The sequence below is a fragment of the Brachycentrus maculatus genome, unplaced genomic scaffold (genome assembly GCF_059751285.1).
Source record: "Brachycentrus maculatus isolate JH-2025_06_01 unplaced genomic scaffold, ASM5975128v1 h1tg000322l, whole genome shotgun sequence".
Lineage (NCBI taxonomy): Eukaryota > Metazoa > Arthropoda > Insecta > Trichoptera > Brachycentridae > Brachycentrus > Brachycentrus maculatus.
In genome coordinates this window covers 258060-275378 of record NW_028281071.1, presented here as the reverse complement: position 1 = coordinate 275378, position 17319 = coordinate 258060, and the positions used below count along the sequence as shown (strand labels likewise).

The 17319-nt window shown below is 36.0% G+C and overlaps 1 protein-coding gene across 1 annotated transcript; it reads left to right on the top strand.

Annotated features, from left to right (window-relative positions):
- The first annotated feature begins 784 nt into the window (after nt 1-784).
- Nucleotides 785-16678, top strand: LOC148304379 (uncharacterized). The gene is made up of 9 exons (XM_088268351.1): nt 785-962; nt 1077-1232; nt 2317-2452; nt 4295-4530; nt 5606-5958; nt 7380-7656; nt 8340-8421; nt 8715-9775; nt 10844-16678. The coding sequence occupies exons 1-9, from the start codon at nt 920-922 to the stop codon at nt 16543-16545; spliced, it is 8046 nt and encodes a 2681-aa protein (XP_088124477.1). The 5' UTR covers nt 785-919; the 3' UTR covers nt 16546-16678.
- Nucleotides 16679-17319: the final 641 nt, after the last annotated feature.

Below are 17319 nucleotides of genomic sequence, written 5' to 3'. Positions count from 1 at the left end.
TGGAATACGATTTGGCCGAGCAGAACTCGGACTCATCAATGCAACACAAACTTCTTGCCTGAGTCACCCTCGGGATAAACTGGCAACTGGTTAAATAATAAAGCATTAAAAAATACATTTCATTGTATATCAATTTATATAAAAATAAAATTACTAAAGAGTAAAATTATTGATTATTGAAAATTCAAACTTGTTTTTGCATGTTCCATGTGGCAAAAGAAGAAGAAAAAACTTCTCTTTAAAAAAAAAATAATTAAACTAAAAATTTGGGGTTGGAAGAAAAAATACGAAGGTTAATGCTCTCAAGTGGCATTCTAAAAATATGTCCTAACCATGTCCATCTTCTCATCTTCAGGACTTCCAGTATAAGGGGTTTTTGGGGTTTTCTCCTCACATCCTCATTCCTGACGAAGTCTATCACTTTACACCCAGTATTCACTTCAGGCATCTATTATCAACACTTCCCAGATTCTTGATCCGAGTTTTGGTGAGGTGCCACAACCTATTTACAAGCGCGGGTGAAATAAATATGTTTGTCTAGAATTTTCATAAAAATATTACATGTACGTATCTACCCGCAAGCAGGAATAGAGCATCGAGTCGCCCAAAAAAAATACAATACAGCATAATGCGGAAATACAGAATTTTAAATTTAGAATTTAGTTTCTCGGACGATAAGTAATTATTTTTGTATGGCAATAATATAAAATTAAACGATATATGTATAATTGACTTTCTATTTTAGATAATAATCTCTGTGTTTTCGTTTCTATTTTCGTACTTTCTATGACTTTGGAATTGAGAAGAATAATGTGTGTTACCTATGTACATTATATGTTATTACAAATTTAAGATCGTTAAAGATTTTTAAGCACATATTTTAATGGAGGAATCGTATTAAGTGTGTGATATTGTGAAAATGGGCGCCTTCTTGCCATCAGAAGTGGCGAGATTAGTCCTGGGTGAGACCGTTAACTTATTTTAGGCGTCATTAGTTTTTGTTTGGCGGGAAATACTTTCTTTGTTTATTATCGTATTTTAACTCGTTTCAATAAGTTTATTTTGTGATATTTTAGGTTATTTAGAAGAACAGGGGTGCATGAGAGCTTATGATGAATTCCTCAATGGGTGTCGTCATTTGGAAGAATGCAGAGGTCGAGGGTTCTTCACAAAAATAATGGGTTTGTCATTATGTGACATTTTGGATGAATATTGTGCAGTCCACTCATACAGTAAGTTCCAATGATTATTTATTGCATTAGTCATCAACGTACGTATTTGTTCTTCAAAATAAATGTAAAAAAGTGGAACTGTCAACCGTAATAAAATACTGAACTCCTTATCAATAATCTATCACTGCCAAGAACAATGGAGTAAAATTTTGGCATTTGGTTAACATTGAGTAATTTTTGTTTTATATTGAGTAATTTTTGTTTTATATAAAGAATAGAAAATTTGATTTAATGGAGTACTTGCATTGTATCCTTATTTCTAAGGCACTGATTGTCCTACAATCTGTTTTTCTACACAGTGAAACTTGGTTATAATGTCACCACATTGGATACATTGTGGATGTTATACCGAGTGACACTGCACCAGATATGTAAAATATATAGCGGACAAAAAATCCGGTCAAATGTAATTTTGGACATTGTCAACAGCATTTTTTTTAAAGTCCTGTTAATATTTGGGTGAAGACTGACTGGAGCGTTTCACCGTAACGTAACATGTTACGATACGAGTATTCAGGCAGTTAGTACAGCGAGCCGAGCGCTCCATCCATAGTTTAGGATGCTCGCCGCGAGCGATGTTACGACGAAATGCTCCGGTCAGTCTCCATCATTAAACATGCTTATTCAAGTGTTGCCGCATGTAAACAGTTTTTAGCGGCCATGATAATCACAAATTATGTCTCAAAAATGCAAACAAAACCGACTATTTTTTAAAGCAGAATTACCAAAAGCAAGCGCGTTGATATCAAACAGCAACATCACTTCACGACGAGTGTTCGAAGACTATAAATACAATTTTGTTTGTGTTTTGTATTGTTTCGTTATATCTTAATAGTGTTCATATTTTGAATAAAAAAATGTTTTTTGATTTATTGTAAACCTGTTTTTATATAACTGACTTTCGGTTTTAACGGACACCCCCTCCCCCAATTAATCCGTTATATCGAGGTTCTACTGTACTAATTAGGGTCAGGGTTGATAAAAAAAACCGCCCGCCAACAATGTGTTAATAGTTGCATTGCTGAAGCAGACAATATCACTACAAATGAGTCATTTATTTATTTTTTTAAATATATTTTTTCAGTTCTAAGGTTAGACTGTGACGAAGAATTCAAGAACCGAGTTGTGAAATGCCAAAGTCTTTTAGAGAAGGTCAAGCTATTTATTGACAAGGATGGCGATGAAGTTCAAGAAATAAAGACTGAGAAGTTGTCTCAGAGGTAATAAATACACTCCTACTTCTTACATAATAAGGCGGTAATAAGATACTTAAACTTATTTCTAGTTTTGATCAGCCAAAAAAAAAAATCTAAATATGTATTTAAGGGTTCTCTCCACTATATGATTTTCCGATTTTATTATTAGCCTTATTTATAATAACACAAGTAAAATTACATCATTTTGTATTACCTAACCTCAATGTTTATTTTTATCTTTTGCTTGAGCTCTTATCTATTCCTTGTAAGGTTTTAATGCTAATTTGTTTTATTTATTTATTATTCGTCTTTTTCTACTTCTTGGTGTATGCCTTGTTGCCTGTTTCTAAGAGGGATTATATATTTATATTATTAGTAAAATATAATGTTCATGTTTGTATTTTAAAGAGCTCACTTATTTATTTGTATTTGATAATAATAATCATTAATTTGAATGTAATTGGAAAAAGGAGCAGAGGAAGACCGAGAAAAACTTGGCACGATCAGGTATGCCAAATACTTGAAAGCGGTCAGGTTAGGAGTCGAAACAATCGGCGGGTGTGTATGAGGAGATGCATGAACGTGGAAGAGGCGAGGAATGTTTGCAAAGACAGAATGGTGTGGCGTTTCATTCTCTCTGCCTACCCCTGCGGAGAAGCGGGGAGATGGTTAGTTAGTTAGTTAGATAATAATAATGCTGCGCCGAAAAAATTAAGATTTTTGTATTACTCTAGTACAAAAAAAGAAAAAAAAATGCAAATGAATCTGAATGGGAGTGAAATTTGAAAAAAAAAACTGTTAATCGGTAACTTGGAGGGGAAGAGAGGGAGAGTAAGATCCCCCACACGATGGAGCGCTACATGCAACTCAGTCAAGGAACAACTGGAGAAGAGTCATTGCTTCCACAAGGGTCACAACCCTCTGTAATGAGGATTAAGACAGAATAAGTCATAAAAATAGTCTTTAGTATAAAAACTGCTTCAGCATTTCCTCATAGTACGGGTAAAATCGTTCAGCACTTAAATTGTTTTTATTATTTTTATTTATTGATTTGGCGTTAAGTCGTGAAGACACTAAGAAGCATTGTTATGCCTGTTGGCAAGAGTCTTCGAGATAGAATAAGAAATGCCAGGATCTGGGAAATATGCGAGATCGAAGATGTCGTTAGGTGGGGAAGGCAACGAAGGAGACAATGGTATGCGCATGTAAGAAGAATGGGACCTTCCAGACTCCCCCACATCGCACTGTACGGCCAACCCCATGTTAAACGACTCTCGGGCGGACCACCAAAGAGAGGGGTCGATAGCTGGGAATCGACGTCGCAGGAAGCTAATCCCTCTTAAAAACAGGTCGCAAGGCCTACAGTAAGAAGAAGAAGAAGAAGATTTGGCGTTTAATTTGTAGAACTCCATTTTAATTTATGTATTAATTTTAAACCAATTTTAAATGTCATTAGTTTGATAATGCCCTAACAAGGCAAAACAATTGTCACAATATAATTTTTTTAATGTTTTTGTTAATAAAACACAACTTAGTAGACTCAAAAAATCTGTGTTTGATTGAAAATTAATACATAAACTCAAATTGGTCGGTTAACCCTTACTGGTCCAATGTCGAATCTCATTCGACATCGATTTTTTTCTCTTAGGTCCTATGTTGGATGTTATTCAACATTTTTTCATCATTAGTATTATTTATTTAAATTCCAAGCTTAGATTTTGTCACTCGTATCTGTTACAACAGTATGTGGAGCTGAGGACAAAGGATTTTTTTCCAATTGGAATATAACTGTCTACCTAGATTTTTTTTTTTTAATTTTGGAGGAACGGAAAGGGTTAATGGAGCGATTGATTTTTTTTCTGTTAGTTTACGGGCCAGATCTTCGAGAAAGTCACAACATGTAAGGAGCAACAGTTGCGACAGTGTCATCACCATCAAGACTGAGAGGTCGGAGATGCAGCCGCGCTCGGCCTCCATCCAGAGGAACGACAGGGACTCTGTCTCCAACCGGAGGGGGAGGAGATGCCGGATCCATGACGTTACGAGATCTAACGAAAGCTTGGCCGAGGCTACCAACTTGGATGACTTGCCCGGAAATAAGAGTGAGCGGACCAAATAATTGTTTCATCCTCTTCATCCTTCTTAAAACCCTTATCCGCATCCAATGGTGCATAGGGCACTGCATCATATGAACGCAGTGTTATGTTGATCGTTAACGCATGAAGGAAAGGTGATCAGCCTTCCGCTTCAGGTACCAGTCCAGGGCATAAACCCATTCTGAATGCACCTATTATGGCAAAATTTTGTCAGGTATGAATACAACAAACAAGGTGATTTTTTTACCCGTTTCTCGGAAAATAACCTGAGATGGTTAATCCATAAAATGTCCAACTTCAACTGGGTTTTTACTTTGCTTTTTTTGAAGGTAGTAAACGCATTATAATTTTACCATTAAGTGGAATTCGAAAATTAAGAATATACACGTTGCAATATTCCATATGTATGCAGGAAAACAATAAAGTGTATTTTAGGAATTGATCAATTCCATTTGATGGTTAAATTTTAGTGTTTTTTCTGTCTCCTGTCGAGATTTATTTAAAAAAAAGAGTTCTTATCCATGTATCTATAGCGACCATATGTAGCAGATTGCTACGTCGGGTCACCACTTTAGCGAATTGCTATTTTTGTGTTTTTGGGCATATGTTGCTGTGTTTAGTGATCACGTGAAGGGATCACGTTTTTAGTATAATGAGGGTATGCCAGAATAATTTAAAGAATGTTTTTACTCACAGTTAGTTGTTTTATTTATATAAGTGCGTACACTGAAATCAGGATAATTACAAAAATACTTAATACTATAAATTTATGAATTAAAGAAGCAAAATGAAAATCTAAATAAAAACGTCCGCTGCTATCAACGGTGTAGGTGGCACTCGCCGCCTTTGCCATCGGCTCGCCTCGGCATTGGTTCCGCTCGGAAATCTCCGTTAGAATTCGTCTTGTTTCGCGTTCGTCAGCGCTGCCAACTCGACGGTGTAGCTAGATCGCCTACATATCCTTTGATTTTTGGAAATATATTGTGTATTATATTTATAATCACCATTTTATATGCAGTTGTAACTGCATCTGTTAAAAACATTATAAGAAATAATATAGCTTCTGATGTTGTGTTTGCAGAATCTTCACAATGTTTCTGCGAACCATCACCAGTGCTGCCGCGACCAGCGCAGCAAGCTAGGAGGAGCGTTCCTTCCGCGTCCAGTGCCACACTAAGCAGGGACCCGTACAACGCCGTTTCGCAAGTGCACAAGGAAAACCTCAATAAATCGCTCAGCAATGCCAAAAGCAACAAAAACAAGGCCATGGAGACGGATGAAGTAGAATTTAGAAAAGCTCTCGGGCTCGTCAAGTCGTCCCAGCTACCTGACAAGAACCACACTTCCTCCAGACGAGTCACTTCTAAGTTACGGCAATATTCAGGGAAGAAGATGTACACAAATGATTCCTTTCTTACCGATTCTCTCAATGCTGTAAGTTATGATAATTTTCTATACTTATTTTAGTACAGAAAAGTTTGTTAATTCAAAATCCAAGATACTTAACCGGATCCACGCGGCTCGTCTAACCGTATGTGTTTTCACAAAACATGCCCCATACGCGGCTGACATAAGCGTATGTGTTTTTACTTTGCTCCAAGTTTCGAACCTCAATTCAACTTGGAGGGATTTTTTCATGGTGTGGAACTTTGGATAAAATAATAGTCAATCCTTGGCCTTATGACATCTGTTGAAATATCTGACTAATAATTTGTAACATCACAAGGATAAATAAAAGAACAGATCCCTGATTTTTCTTGAGGTCGGTAATTAGTCCGCACCATAATCATGCCCTATATCTGTCTCACTCTCGATGCTACGCATCGTCAGTGGGTAAGAGTGACACACGATGCATGCTTTGATTTATTTATGTTACGATCTTATTTGTTTATATTACGATATATTTCAAGAATAATGTGACAAGTGTATTATAGAGTACCAAAAAGGCACAATGAATCCCATTGAATGTTTTTGTTTAGGAATAGTTTCTCAACTAAATACATGATAAAAGTAATCATTTAAAAAACAGCAAAACTCTGCCGCCCACGGGCACTCTCAGGAACAAAGTTAACGCGGTTAAAAGGTTAACAACATTTAACACATTGTTGTCCAGTGGTGTTTTCATCAAGTCCGACCCTAAATATGCTCAGGCAGTCTGCCACCCAACCCTCAGTATACTAATTACAAGTAACCACACACCTAATTCTGATCTGTACAATGTTTTTTTTGCATCTATCGTGCTCTATCAAAAGTAAGCAAATAGAACACTAATAAGCGTCTCCCGCTCTCTACCAACAGTATGTAAAAGACGCTTTAAGCGTTTCCTGCAAATAATGTATTATGATAATTATTATTTTTTTATATCTTCTCCCTATGTGGAACATATTGCTCCCTCCTTTCAACAACGTTATATATTAAAAAACTTTATTTTTCAGGATTTTTTAAGTTTAAAAATATAATAAAATGTACTAAAAATAAATATCAAGCTACTTATTGAACTTTTTACTGTGTATCAGATCTTTTTAGGTAAAACCTGAATGTTTTTTCTCCATTTGAAAAATATTTAGCATATAAAAAAAAATAATTAAACAATACCTTTTCTTTAAAATGCAAAAATAACTCTTTCTGTCCTGTAGCGGGTAAATATGTATTAAGTTAAAAATATGCTGCTTTTGCTGGGATTTAGTACATTTTCTGGGCATTCCGAAAACATGCACAACTCAAAATTTACAATTTTTGATAGATGACGTTATTGAAAGAAGTGAGCAATATGTAGTCTCCTGTCTACTTTTTAAATAGTATGAAATTGGATAATTTTGATGCATTTTGTTCAATCAGTCATTTATTTGTTGCAGACTGTCAAGAGTACTTTGTTAGACTGTACAGAGTTACATCAGAAGTTGGCAGAGAGTATAAATAAACTGATCAACACCACGTCCTCCAAGCTGGTCGCTGATACGAGCGGAGAAACCAACAAAACTGTGGACGACACACTGTTAAAGGAAATGAAAGATCAAAATAACATCATTTCTATTGACGATGATGTTTCCCAGTTGGATACCGTTATTAAATCCATCGTAGACAAGACTGAAAAGGATCCCATATTCGATCAGCTTGTCACTGATGTTTTAGGTGAACTATTTAATATTGCATTCTTTTTTTGACATCTCAACATAGATGAAGGAGAATATGGAAGTCTGGGCATTTACAGGGCTTATGACCGTCATAGGCTGAGTGATCACTTGTAACATTCACTAATTCTACCCATCATTGACAACCACACTGTTCAAATTCTTAAAACTTCTAGATATATTGATTGACTTCTAGATATGTTGATAAAAATATTAAAACACAGTCCTTGAATTCAATGGACTTCACTAGATACATCTATGGTGGAAAGAGGCAAGCTTTTTATTAAGCAGAAACTCTTTCAGTAACATATTATTGTTTTACCATTTTTATTTTGTGTGTAATTTAGTCTTAATGTCATTGTAATAAAAAAAAGTGTCTTGTATGAACAAATTATGTCATTTACATTTTGAGTGTGTCCAAATACTTGTTCACAAAAATAAAAAACAATTAATAATTAATAAATAATTTTTACGTGTGTAAAGTGATCACTTAAACCAGCCTATGACGGTCGTCAGCCCTGTAAATGCCCAGACTTCCATATTCTTCTTCATCTTTGATGAGATGTCGAAAAATAATATGAAATTATGTCATCTTTATTAGTAGTTCAATGGGTTCAATAGATTATATATTTTTCTATGGATATTGTTTTATTTTAACCATTTCTTTAAAACCTAATTTTGCAGCTGCCTCAGTAGAGAGTTCATCAGATTCAGACGTAGTGAGCGGACCTGGTACCAGTACTCCCGAAAAGTCTTGTCCATCCCAGTGAGTAATTTTACAAGTTCATTTAATTCATTTCATTCATTTAGTTCATTTTACAACCAATAAATAATATTCAGTACTTTATATATTGAATATCAAAATCAAACACTGATTTTTTACAGTCTACTAAATTGTATTTTATTATTAAAAACGCATAAAAATAAAATTTGTTACAATTGTTTCACCTTATTAAGGCATTTTCAAACTACCGTCTACAATATTCAGTAGACCAGTTGAACGTTCTTTCGGAGTTTTGTTTTTAAATTTTTATATTTTGACTTGATGAAATTTTTCAGAAGAAACGACTTTTCCCCCGCCCCTTCTTGGGTATCCGAAGACAAAAGTAGATCAACTGTGGATAATTCCTCGCGCATGGTCAGAAGTAATTTATCCAAATATGATCAACATGTCCATAAAGCGAACCGAGGGTCCATCGATATGCTGAACGTCTCCCCGCACAAAACTTTCTGCCGGTCTCGACGATATCCGAGAGGAGGAAAGAGAATGGATATCTTGCGAGAGAATTATAGAGGATTAGTTAACGATGTTGAGGATGATGTGTCCGGTCGCGCCACTTCCTCCGAAAGTAACTCTCCAGTGACTGATCTCAAACCCGGCGAATCCCAACCGAGCAACCAAAATATTATCATTTTATCCAATGAAGTCGTTCAGACAAATATCGCACCAAATAACGGACCGTTTGTCCTTCAGAAAAATCGGGACTCTATTGCTACAAAGGGTGCTAATTTTTCCGATCCACCCGCTTCCCAAGATCCGTCAAGTCAAAGCAACAGTCAAGTAACTGCCACCGGACATCCAGACGCGATTAGCGATTTGATCCAGCCTAAGCTCCAAAGAGTCATGCAACCGAATGAAATTTCCAGTTCCTTGACCCGAGAACCGCAAAATCAAATACAGATCGGTTCCGCAGTGAGGGTCCCTCCGGTCATTCAAATTCCTCTTAATATGTCGTTGCCGGTACAAACCGGAAATATTACTTCACAGCCCAAACTTCAGATTATACCGGCAACCATGAATTATTTAGTTGCCAGCGAAAAACGAGTTTCGAGTGATGCACTGCTTCCCCTAAGAACAACTTACAACTGTAGCAATATGTCGACGCAACATCAGACAGGGCATACTGAACCGGCTCCATTTTCGAGTAACTTAAAAAAGTTATGCAGTAACAGAATGATAGTGACTGGAAAGGCTCCCGATATTGTTATTTGTAATGCAAATATTCCCGGAACTGCTTCCTGCGTCAAAAATGTGTCCGAGAAACAAAGGAACTTTTCTCCTGAAGAAATAATGGAGATGCCAGTTGATGTAGGCGCAGGAGACATAACTGCTCAACCAGGTAATAATATTCTACCTTAAATTCATTCATTCAAACCCTTATCTGCACCCCAATGGTGCATAGGGCACTGCATCATTAAACACAGTGTTATCTTGATCGTTGACACATGAAGGAAAGGTGATCAGCTCTCCGCTTCCGGTACTAGTCCAAGGTAATAATGAATAATTATAAGAGTGAAAAAATCACTTATATTTATTTGACCCCCCCCTGGGAATCGAACCCGGGACCTCCAGTACGGTAGCCGAGCGTGCTGACCATTACACCACCTTAAATGGAATTTCAAATTTGTTTTCTATGCATTGTGAAAATTTTAACTTTTATTTTCATTTTTGTCTTGTCAAAAAAAGAAATAGTTAATAATTTTAAATATGTGTTTTTTAGTTACCATAAAATATAATATAGTAAGACCTCATTAGTTCAGGTGACTGGAATTTGGATTTCGCCCTCATTTAACTACTAATGCTTTTGAATGAACAGTGTCAACCTGAGTACTGCTCCTGTGTTTCAATTTATTTGCATTACATAAGATAAACAACCGTACTGAGCTCGCCAGTTGCCACTTTTTATTGGAATTTATTGGAAACTTTTTGATAGATGACCTGATTTTATCTTGTTTTTTTATTATTACAGTTAGACTATTTTTTGTATTATATATTAGGTTATTTTTTTTTTACATTTTTTATTGCTTGCGCACTGGTTTTTTGAACTGGTCAACTTTAAAATTATGTAAACTCTTTAAATAAAAACAAAATTTCATGATATTTTAAGCTCTATTTTTGTAAAAAAAACCTGAGTATATAGTGGTTGAAAAAATCTATTCCTTCCAATGATTCTTCATTCAAAATTCTTTGTTATTTTATAAAAATTGTTCATATGTCTAGATAAATTTAGTTCGATAAATCTCTGAACATGTAAATGCATTTTTACCCATGGATAAATATCCCTCCATTTTTATGTAAATATTATACTACTAAATGTTATCTAAAATTACTTTGTTAAATTAAACCAAATGACACTTTTTTAAGTTTGTTTCTCCATTTAAAAAATAATATTATACTTTTTTTTCAGTTCCTGTAAAACATTCTAACTTAACGCGAGTAATCACCAGAACTGTTGTGAAGTCAGATATGATTCCAACCATTTCTATACCAGAAAGATCACCCGCAGTAAATACTGGTTTTGAAAATGTAACCCAGCGTGGAATAATCCTTCCAAGAAACATAATTCACCAGAAATGCTATCGTCTTGTGGATGGTAAATTGTCTTTTCCAGTCAATTTGAATGAAATGACTACATCCAATTCCAGTGTATACATCACCCCTCAATTTTCACATCCTGTGAAACATCCACTCGTCAGCAATAAGGAGTTACTCACCACAAATAAGGATGAATCTCGTAATAAAAGTGCCCCAAGTAGTCAGGGCAATATGTCCTCCGAAGATGACCGTTACGTTATCGACGAAGGCTCTAAAACTTCCGAGCCGCCTTCTTCATTTGCTTCGAAAGAGGTTTCGGAACCTGTTAATGAGATTGAAAATACTACAACTGTCTCGAATACGACAAACGCAACTCTTACCATTCTCCAAGAATGTAAAAATGCGATAGAGCCGAAAAGAGACACTCCCGATCTAATAATTGGCAAGAAATCTAGTTCATCGACTCCCCGGCGGAGTTTCACTCATGTAAGAGTGCTAGATTTCAATACCCCTCCTCGGGGCTCTGGAGACGAATCGAGAAGAACTCAAAGTTCCCCCAAACAATCTCTGAGAAGTTACGGATCTTCTCACAAGTCCGGAAGTGTCCAGCCTTTAGGCCACAATGTCAAATCTCAACTCTTTCCGGTGATCCCAGAGGAACAAGCGCGAGGCGAAATAGTAGATCCTCTAAATTTGCTCCCCCCAAAAGTGCTACATAAAATAACAGAACCGGAAAGAAAAGGATGTCAAATTATACAAGCCCTCAAGATGTCCTCCGGAAAGAAGTCCGGTTGTAAAGTTATGAAACCTCAGAGGGCGTCTAGTAAACCCGGCACCGGCTGCAAAGTCATGAAGCCGGTCAGGAGATCGCCCAGGTGCAAAGTATCGCGCGCACCCGCTCAAATCTCTAATGTTTGGGATGATGTCCAGGGAATGGGACAAATTCTTAAACCTCCTAGCGCTACTTCTAGTTTGAAAACGCAAAAATCCAATTCTAAAGGCAAGTCAAAAGAATCAAAAAACAATTCTAAAAATTCAAATGACAAGACTGATAATTTTAATAAAAGTACAGAAGCAAAACAGAGTGAAAGTTTACATAAACTTAAGAAAAATAAACATAAAAGTGGAACTGACTCATCGACCCGAGAAAATACAAACGTTAATAAAAAGAAAGGTACGAGGGAAGAACACCAAAGTCCTAAAATTACCCAGAAGTCTTCTCCCGAGAAAGAACTGGACCCCGCAGAAAGGGAAGCGGAAGAGAAAAGGTTAGCGGAAGAAAATCGGCTCGCTGAAGAGAAACTAAAAGTGGAAGAAAAAAAGCGCTCGGATGAAGCGGCTACCCTCGAATGGGCTCGCATTCGAAATTTAGATAAGAGATGCTGGGATCAAGAAATCAGGTCTCAAGTGTCAGTACATCAATTAAACATCTCGAGACCGAAACAACCGAAACCGAAGCGAAGAAAAATCACTAATCTTAAAATTTCGGAGAAATTGGATATAAAGGATGAACTCTCTAAGAGCACCGAGGATGAGGGGAAGTTGTTAGAGCGTGCTTTGAATAAAACTCTGGACTCTAGTAAAAACAAGGAAGACGATGTAGAAATACCAATCACGGAGAATGATAATTCAGTTCTAGATCCAGATCTCTCGCAAACTGATAAATTAAATGATTCTAAATCTAGTCCGCACATTCTCGCCAAGAAATCTTCAATGGCAGAATATTTCGGAGAAGATAGTGAGGACGATTGCCTAGTCATTGAGGATGTAAGCAAAAAGATTTCCGATAGGGGCAATTTAAGCAAGAAAGGATATAGCCCGTCTGATCATGTTACCAATGAGGAATACTTACTTCAGGTGAGGAACTTGAGGAATTCTGTACATGAAAAATCTGAAGCCCAAAATATGATTCGGCAAGACATTGTCGCGCAATTACACAATAAAATCCAAAGTAAATCCGTTTTAAATGAAAAAAATAATTCCACATTCACAACTGAAAATCATCTGGAAAAAGAGTTAAATTTGGAATCGAGGGATGGGGATTTATTAACTAAAAGTGACGAATCATCGTGTGTACATTTAAGAACGACCAAAAATACTAAATCTGGAAAATCGTCATCTAGAGAAATAAATCAAGAGACAAACACTGTTATTTCAGATGCCAATCAATTGGAAGAGGTTAAACGAAAAGAAGTTCCAATTATTGTAGAACCGCCTGTTCCATCTGTTAAAATAACTCCGGATATGCCGAGAGACTTTGAATTTAATCCGATGAGTGCTAAATGTAATCTAGCTTCTCTTTTAGAAACCCCTTTCAAAAGTGGAATTTTCGATTTACATATGGATACTCCGAAATTTGTCAGTCCGGGATTTTTTAATGATCTGGGATTATCATCTATTAAACTGGCAGATATGCCGACCCCCAATTTTCCTACTCCTTTTGCTATCGGTTCCACGCCTCGACCCATCAATAAAGAATGTACTCCCGGCTCTTACTCCTCTCGTCCCACGGATTACTCCAGTAGTAGTTCTTATTATAAACCGGATGAGATAGAATATAATGTAGATGCCATGGATCTAGCCCAGAAAAAGAGACTTTCTCATGACTCGCAAACTATGGCAATTCCGTCTAAACATGTTGATGAAAAAGATAAACACAAAGAGAATAAATGTGTCGATAATGAAGATACCAAAAGAGACAAAAACAATGGTGGGAAAAGAAAAGAAAAGAAAGATGACAGTGAGGAGGAAGACGTAATACCCGCAAGAGTCTTGAGGCCGAGAGTCACACCGAAAGTTTACTATCCGCAAGTGCAACCAAAGACTGATAAGAGTTCTAGTAAAAATACCTCGACAGATAAACATGCCCAAAATGACTTAAGAAACAAACCTTCCACATCCAGTCAATATGACTTGGACATATCTAGCGACAGTACCTCTTCTTGTATGACATGCGCATCTGATAGTTCGGAAGAAACAGTTATGGGATTGTCTTATACTGAAAAACAAAACAAACATACAACTTCGACTCCTAATTATAAATCTGAAAATATCAATACGAAGAGTCCTAAAAATAATCCTTCTTTGAATAACTCTTCTGAAATAGATAAAACTCTTCAACTACTAGAGGAAAAGCGTTTAAGAGTGATAAGTAAACTTAATTCTTCCTTGGAAACAGCCTCCAGAAAATCTGGGAAGGTTGTAGTTATAAAGAAAACTGTCCAATCCTCGCAATTATCATTGAAAAAGAATACCAAGTCGATTGATGAGAATAATACTGTTCATCTTTCTCCCGTTGACAAAATAGTCAGCAATCATTTACCTCTTAAAAAATGTAAAGAAGATGATATTAAGAAGAAATCCAGCAATCATACTATCGCTTCTATAAAATCCAGGAGAAAATCTTCTACTCCTCGAAAATTAGGACATATACCTCACATTCCCTTGTCGGTTCAATGTTCCGAAATCCAAGATTATTCCACTAATTCCACAATGGCGAATAGTCCAAAAGTTGAAATGAATGCGGAGTCCAAGATTGCAGTAAATGTATCCTCCGCTAAAGAAGACAATACTAGTTCTGCAAAGAATAACCCAAAGATAGAAGATGTGCGACTTCTTTGTTCTCCGAAGTCTACGGAGGAAGACTTTGTTACGTTACATTTGAGTTCTGACGATGGGGAAGTAGATGCTCCCGACTTGACGTACGTGTCCAAGTCTGCCGCTAGCAAGTCTTTGAATGACTCGTCCGAAATTTACCAGATTGAAAAATATATCGCAAGTTACAAATCAGAAACTGGAAAAACACCTTTTCAAAAGAACCTAGAGAAAGAAGGATTCGACGCATTTAGTGCTGAGATGATTGAAAAGGATTTAACGGATCCAGTTGTACCTGATGATGTATTTTCATCTAAATGTCAAAAATCTGTACACCAATCGAGCAGTGTCGATAATTCAGAACATATAAAACACCGAGAAAGTACATTAAGCACTGCCCAAATTACGGATAAGATTGAATCGGAACATCTCAGTGACATAAATAAAACGATCACCAACAGTAATTATTCTACACCATTAGGAAGAAATACTGATGACAATTTAAAAAATGATGACACTTTAACAAATGTGGAAAAACTACACGATGACTCTAGTTCTAAAGTGAAATTGGGATTTAAAGGTAATGAGGAACTGCCACCGTTCACCATGCGTATTGATCAATCATCTCCCGTTCCTAGTGACTTGAAAGATGCATCTGCGAGTGTTGATAAAGAGAATTGTGAAACTGAAGATGAAAAACTGAAAAACATGGCAAAAAAGAAAAGTAATCAATCCGATACCAAAAAAAATATACCTAAATCTAAATCGCATTACAGACCCAAAGAAAATCGCAGTAGAACAGATAAAAAAAGTCCCTTTAAAGTAAAAACTCTTATTTCAAAAAGAAGCAAACGCAGAACCCCGGTAAAATTGTCCCATCCTAAATCCAAAAGTAAACTGAAGAGCCACGACAGTAAATTAGAAATTCCCGAGGAAGTAAATATGAAAATGGAAAAACCTGATGATAACCGACAGAACGCGACCTCAGAAGTTGAAACTTTATCACCGCCTGCTGCTGATCTGGCAGTTGTTTCAGAATTTTCGCAAACATCTTCTACGGAAAACTATTCAATGGACAAACAACACGAAACAAATAATATTAATGATTGTATTCCTGATCAAGTTGTTTGGGAAACGCACTTGTGTAATGGTTCAACCGCAAACTATATAGAGATAAAATACCACGCACCCAAACGGAAACAAAAGAAAATACCTTTAGATGTTAGTTTTAAAAGTTTTTGCGTAAATGCGACTATTGTGAATCCCGAAACTGGAACGGAAGAAGAACGGGATGTTAAATTTAATGATTACTGTGAGTTATTTACCATAGCCCCTTACCCGACTAAAAAATGTGCAATCAAAAAGAAAAAACCGAAAACTCCTTCAAAACCCGCTTCAAAAACACCGTTAGATTTACTGATAGACGAAATGTCCAGTTGTACCCACGAATCGCAGAATAAAAGTATTCAAGATATTTCCGAACTCAACAAGTCCAAAGAGTCTCAGCATGTAACCGAGGCGGAAACTAATACGGCCATCAATTCTATCCTATTAGACGACGAATCGGCAAGAAGCCCGTTTTTCTGCACTCCCAACAAACACTTCCCAGATCCTAACTATATCAAGGCGGCGTGTGAAAACTTGAAAAAAACTATAATTGAGGATATCCTGTCTGAAAGTTCTTGCGAGGAACCTAAAATCGACGGCGTGCCCAGTTTAGAGAGTTCTCAAGAAAGTTCTCTTCAGAATAAAGAATCAAATATGGATTCGGCCCTCAATAAAAGTGAGGGACAATCCGGGAATGATGAGGGGAAATCCGGAGCGCAGACAGCCAACTTGCCGGAGCATGCGGATAAAAGAAAACGGCAAGAAGAGGACTCGGATGAAGAGGAAAGTGCTAAGAAAACCAAGATCAATACTCAAATTTTACTGAAAAACTTGAATATAGAAACAATTTTAACCAAAATACACGGTCATTGATTTTCAACTTGCATTTACACTTCTGAACTTGAAAGGACGTAATGTAATGTAAATTATTTATAATTTATATTTGAAGCACTAACTTTGTGATTTTTTATTTTATAATTAAAATGTAACTTTGTTTGAAAATCACTACGAATATTTTATTATACATAACTTCATTAAAATGTCGACCGGTTTCGAAGCTAACCACTTCTTTATCGAGACTGATAAATATTAATCAGTCTAGATAAAATAGCGGTTAGCTTCGAAACCGGCAGACATTATAATTAAGTTATAATAAAATATTTATAGTGATTTTTAAACAAAGTTACATTTTAATTATAAATTATTTATTTTTAAGGCAATATATTTAAGACTTCAGATGCAACTGATATCCGGTATATGGTATATGGCTATTAAAGAACTTGAATTGAGATGTTTAATAAACTAAAACATATTATATAAAATGTTTTTTTTTCCTTCTATTTGACAGTCAATTCCAATCAGTTTGTCAAGAAAAATAATAACATAAAACAGTGAACTTTTACATTCTTCGTAACAAATAAATAAATAAATATAATAATAAATAAATGCCTGTGAAAGTTATTTATTAAATCCTCTCTTATCAAAAACTACACTACATACTTGCTCTTCTCATATCGACGGCCCCTACGTAAAGTACTCTATCTGCAAATCTGTTACTTTACAGGAGAGAGCTTAGAAGAATTTTTCAATGTGTTTTTTTTTATTGATTAACGGTTTTATCTGAAATTCTAAACTTGTATTATACAT

What these genes read in the sequence shown, in the direction of transcription:
- LOC148304379 (XM_088268351.1), top strand. Translation starts at nt 920, where the DNA reads ATGGGCGCCTTCTTGCCATCAGAAGTGGCGAGATTAGTCCTGG. An exon ending in TTGTGCAGTCCACTCATACA is followed by an intron (nt 1,233 to 2,316) that starts GTAAGTTCCAAT and finishes ATATTTTTTCAG; the next exon opens with TTCTAAGGTTAGACTGTGAC. An exon ending in GAAAAGTCTTGTCCATCCCA is followed by an intron (nt 8,422 to 8,714) that starts GTGAGTAATTTT and finishes GAAATTTTTCAG; the next exon opens with AAGAAACGACTTTTCCCCCG.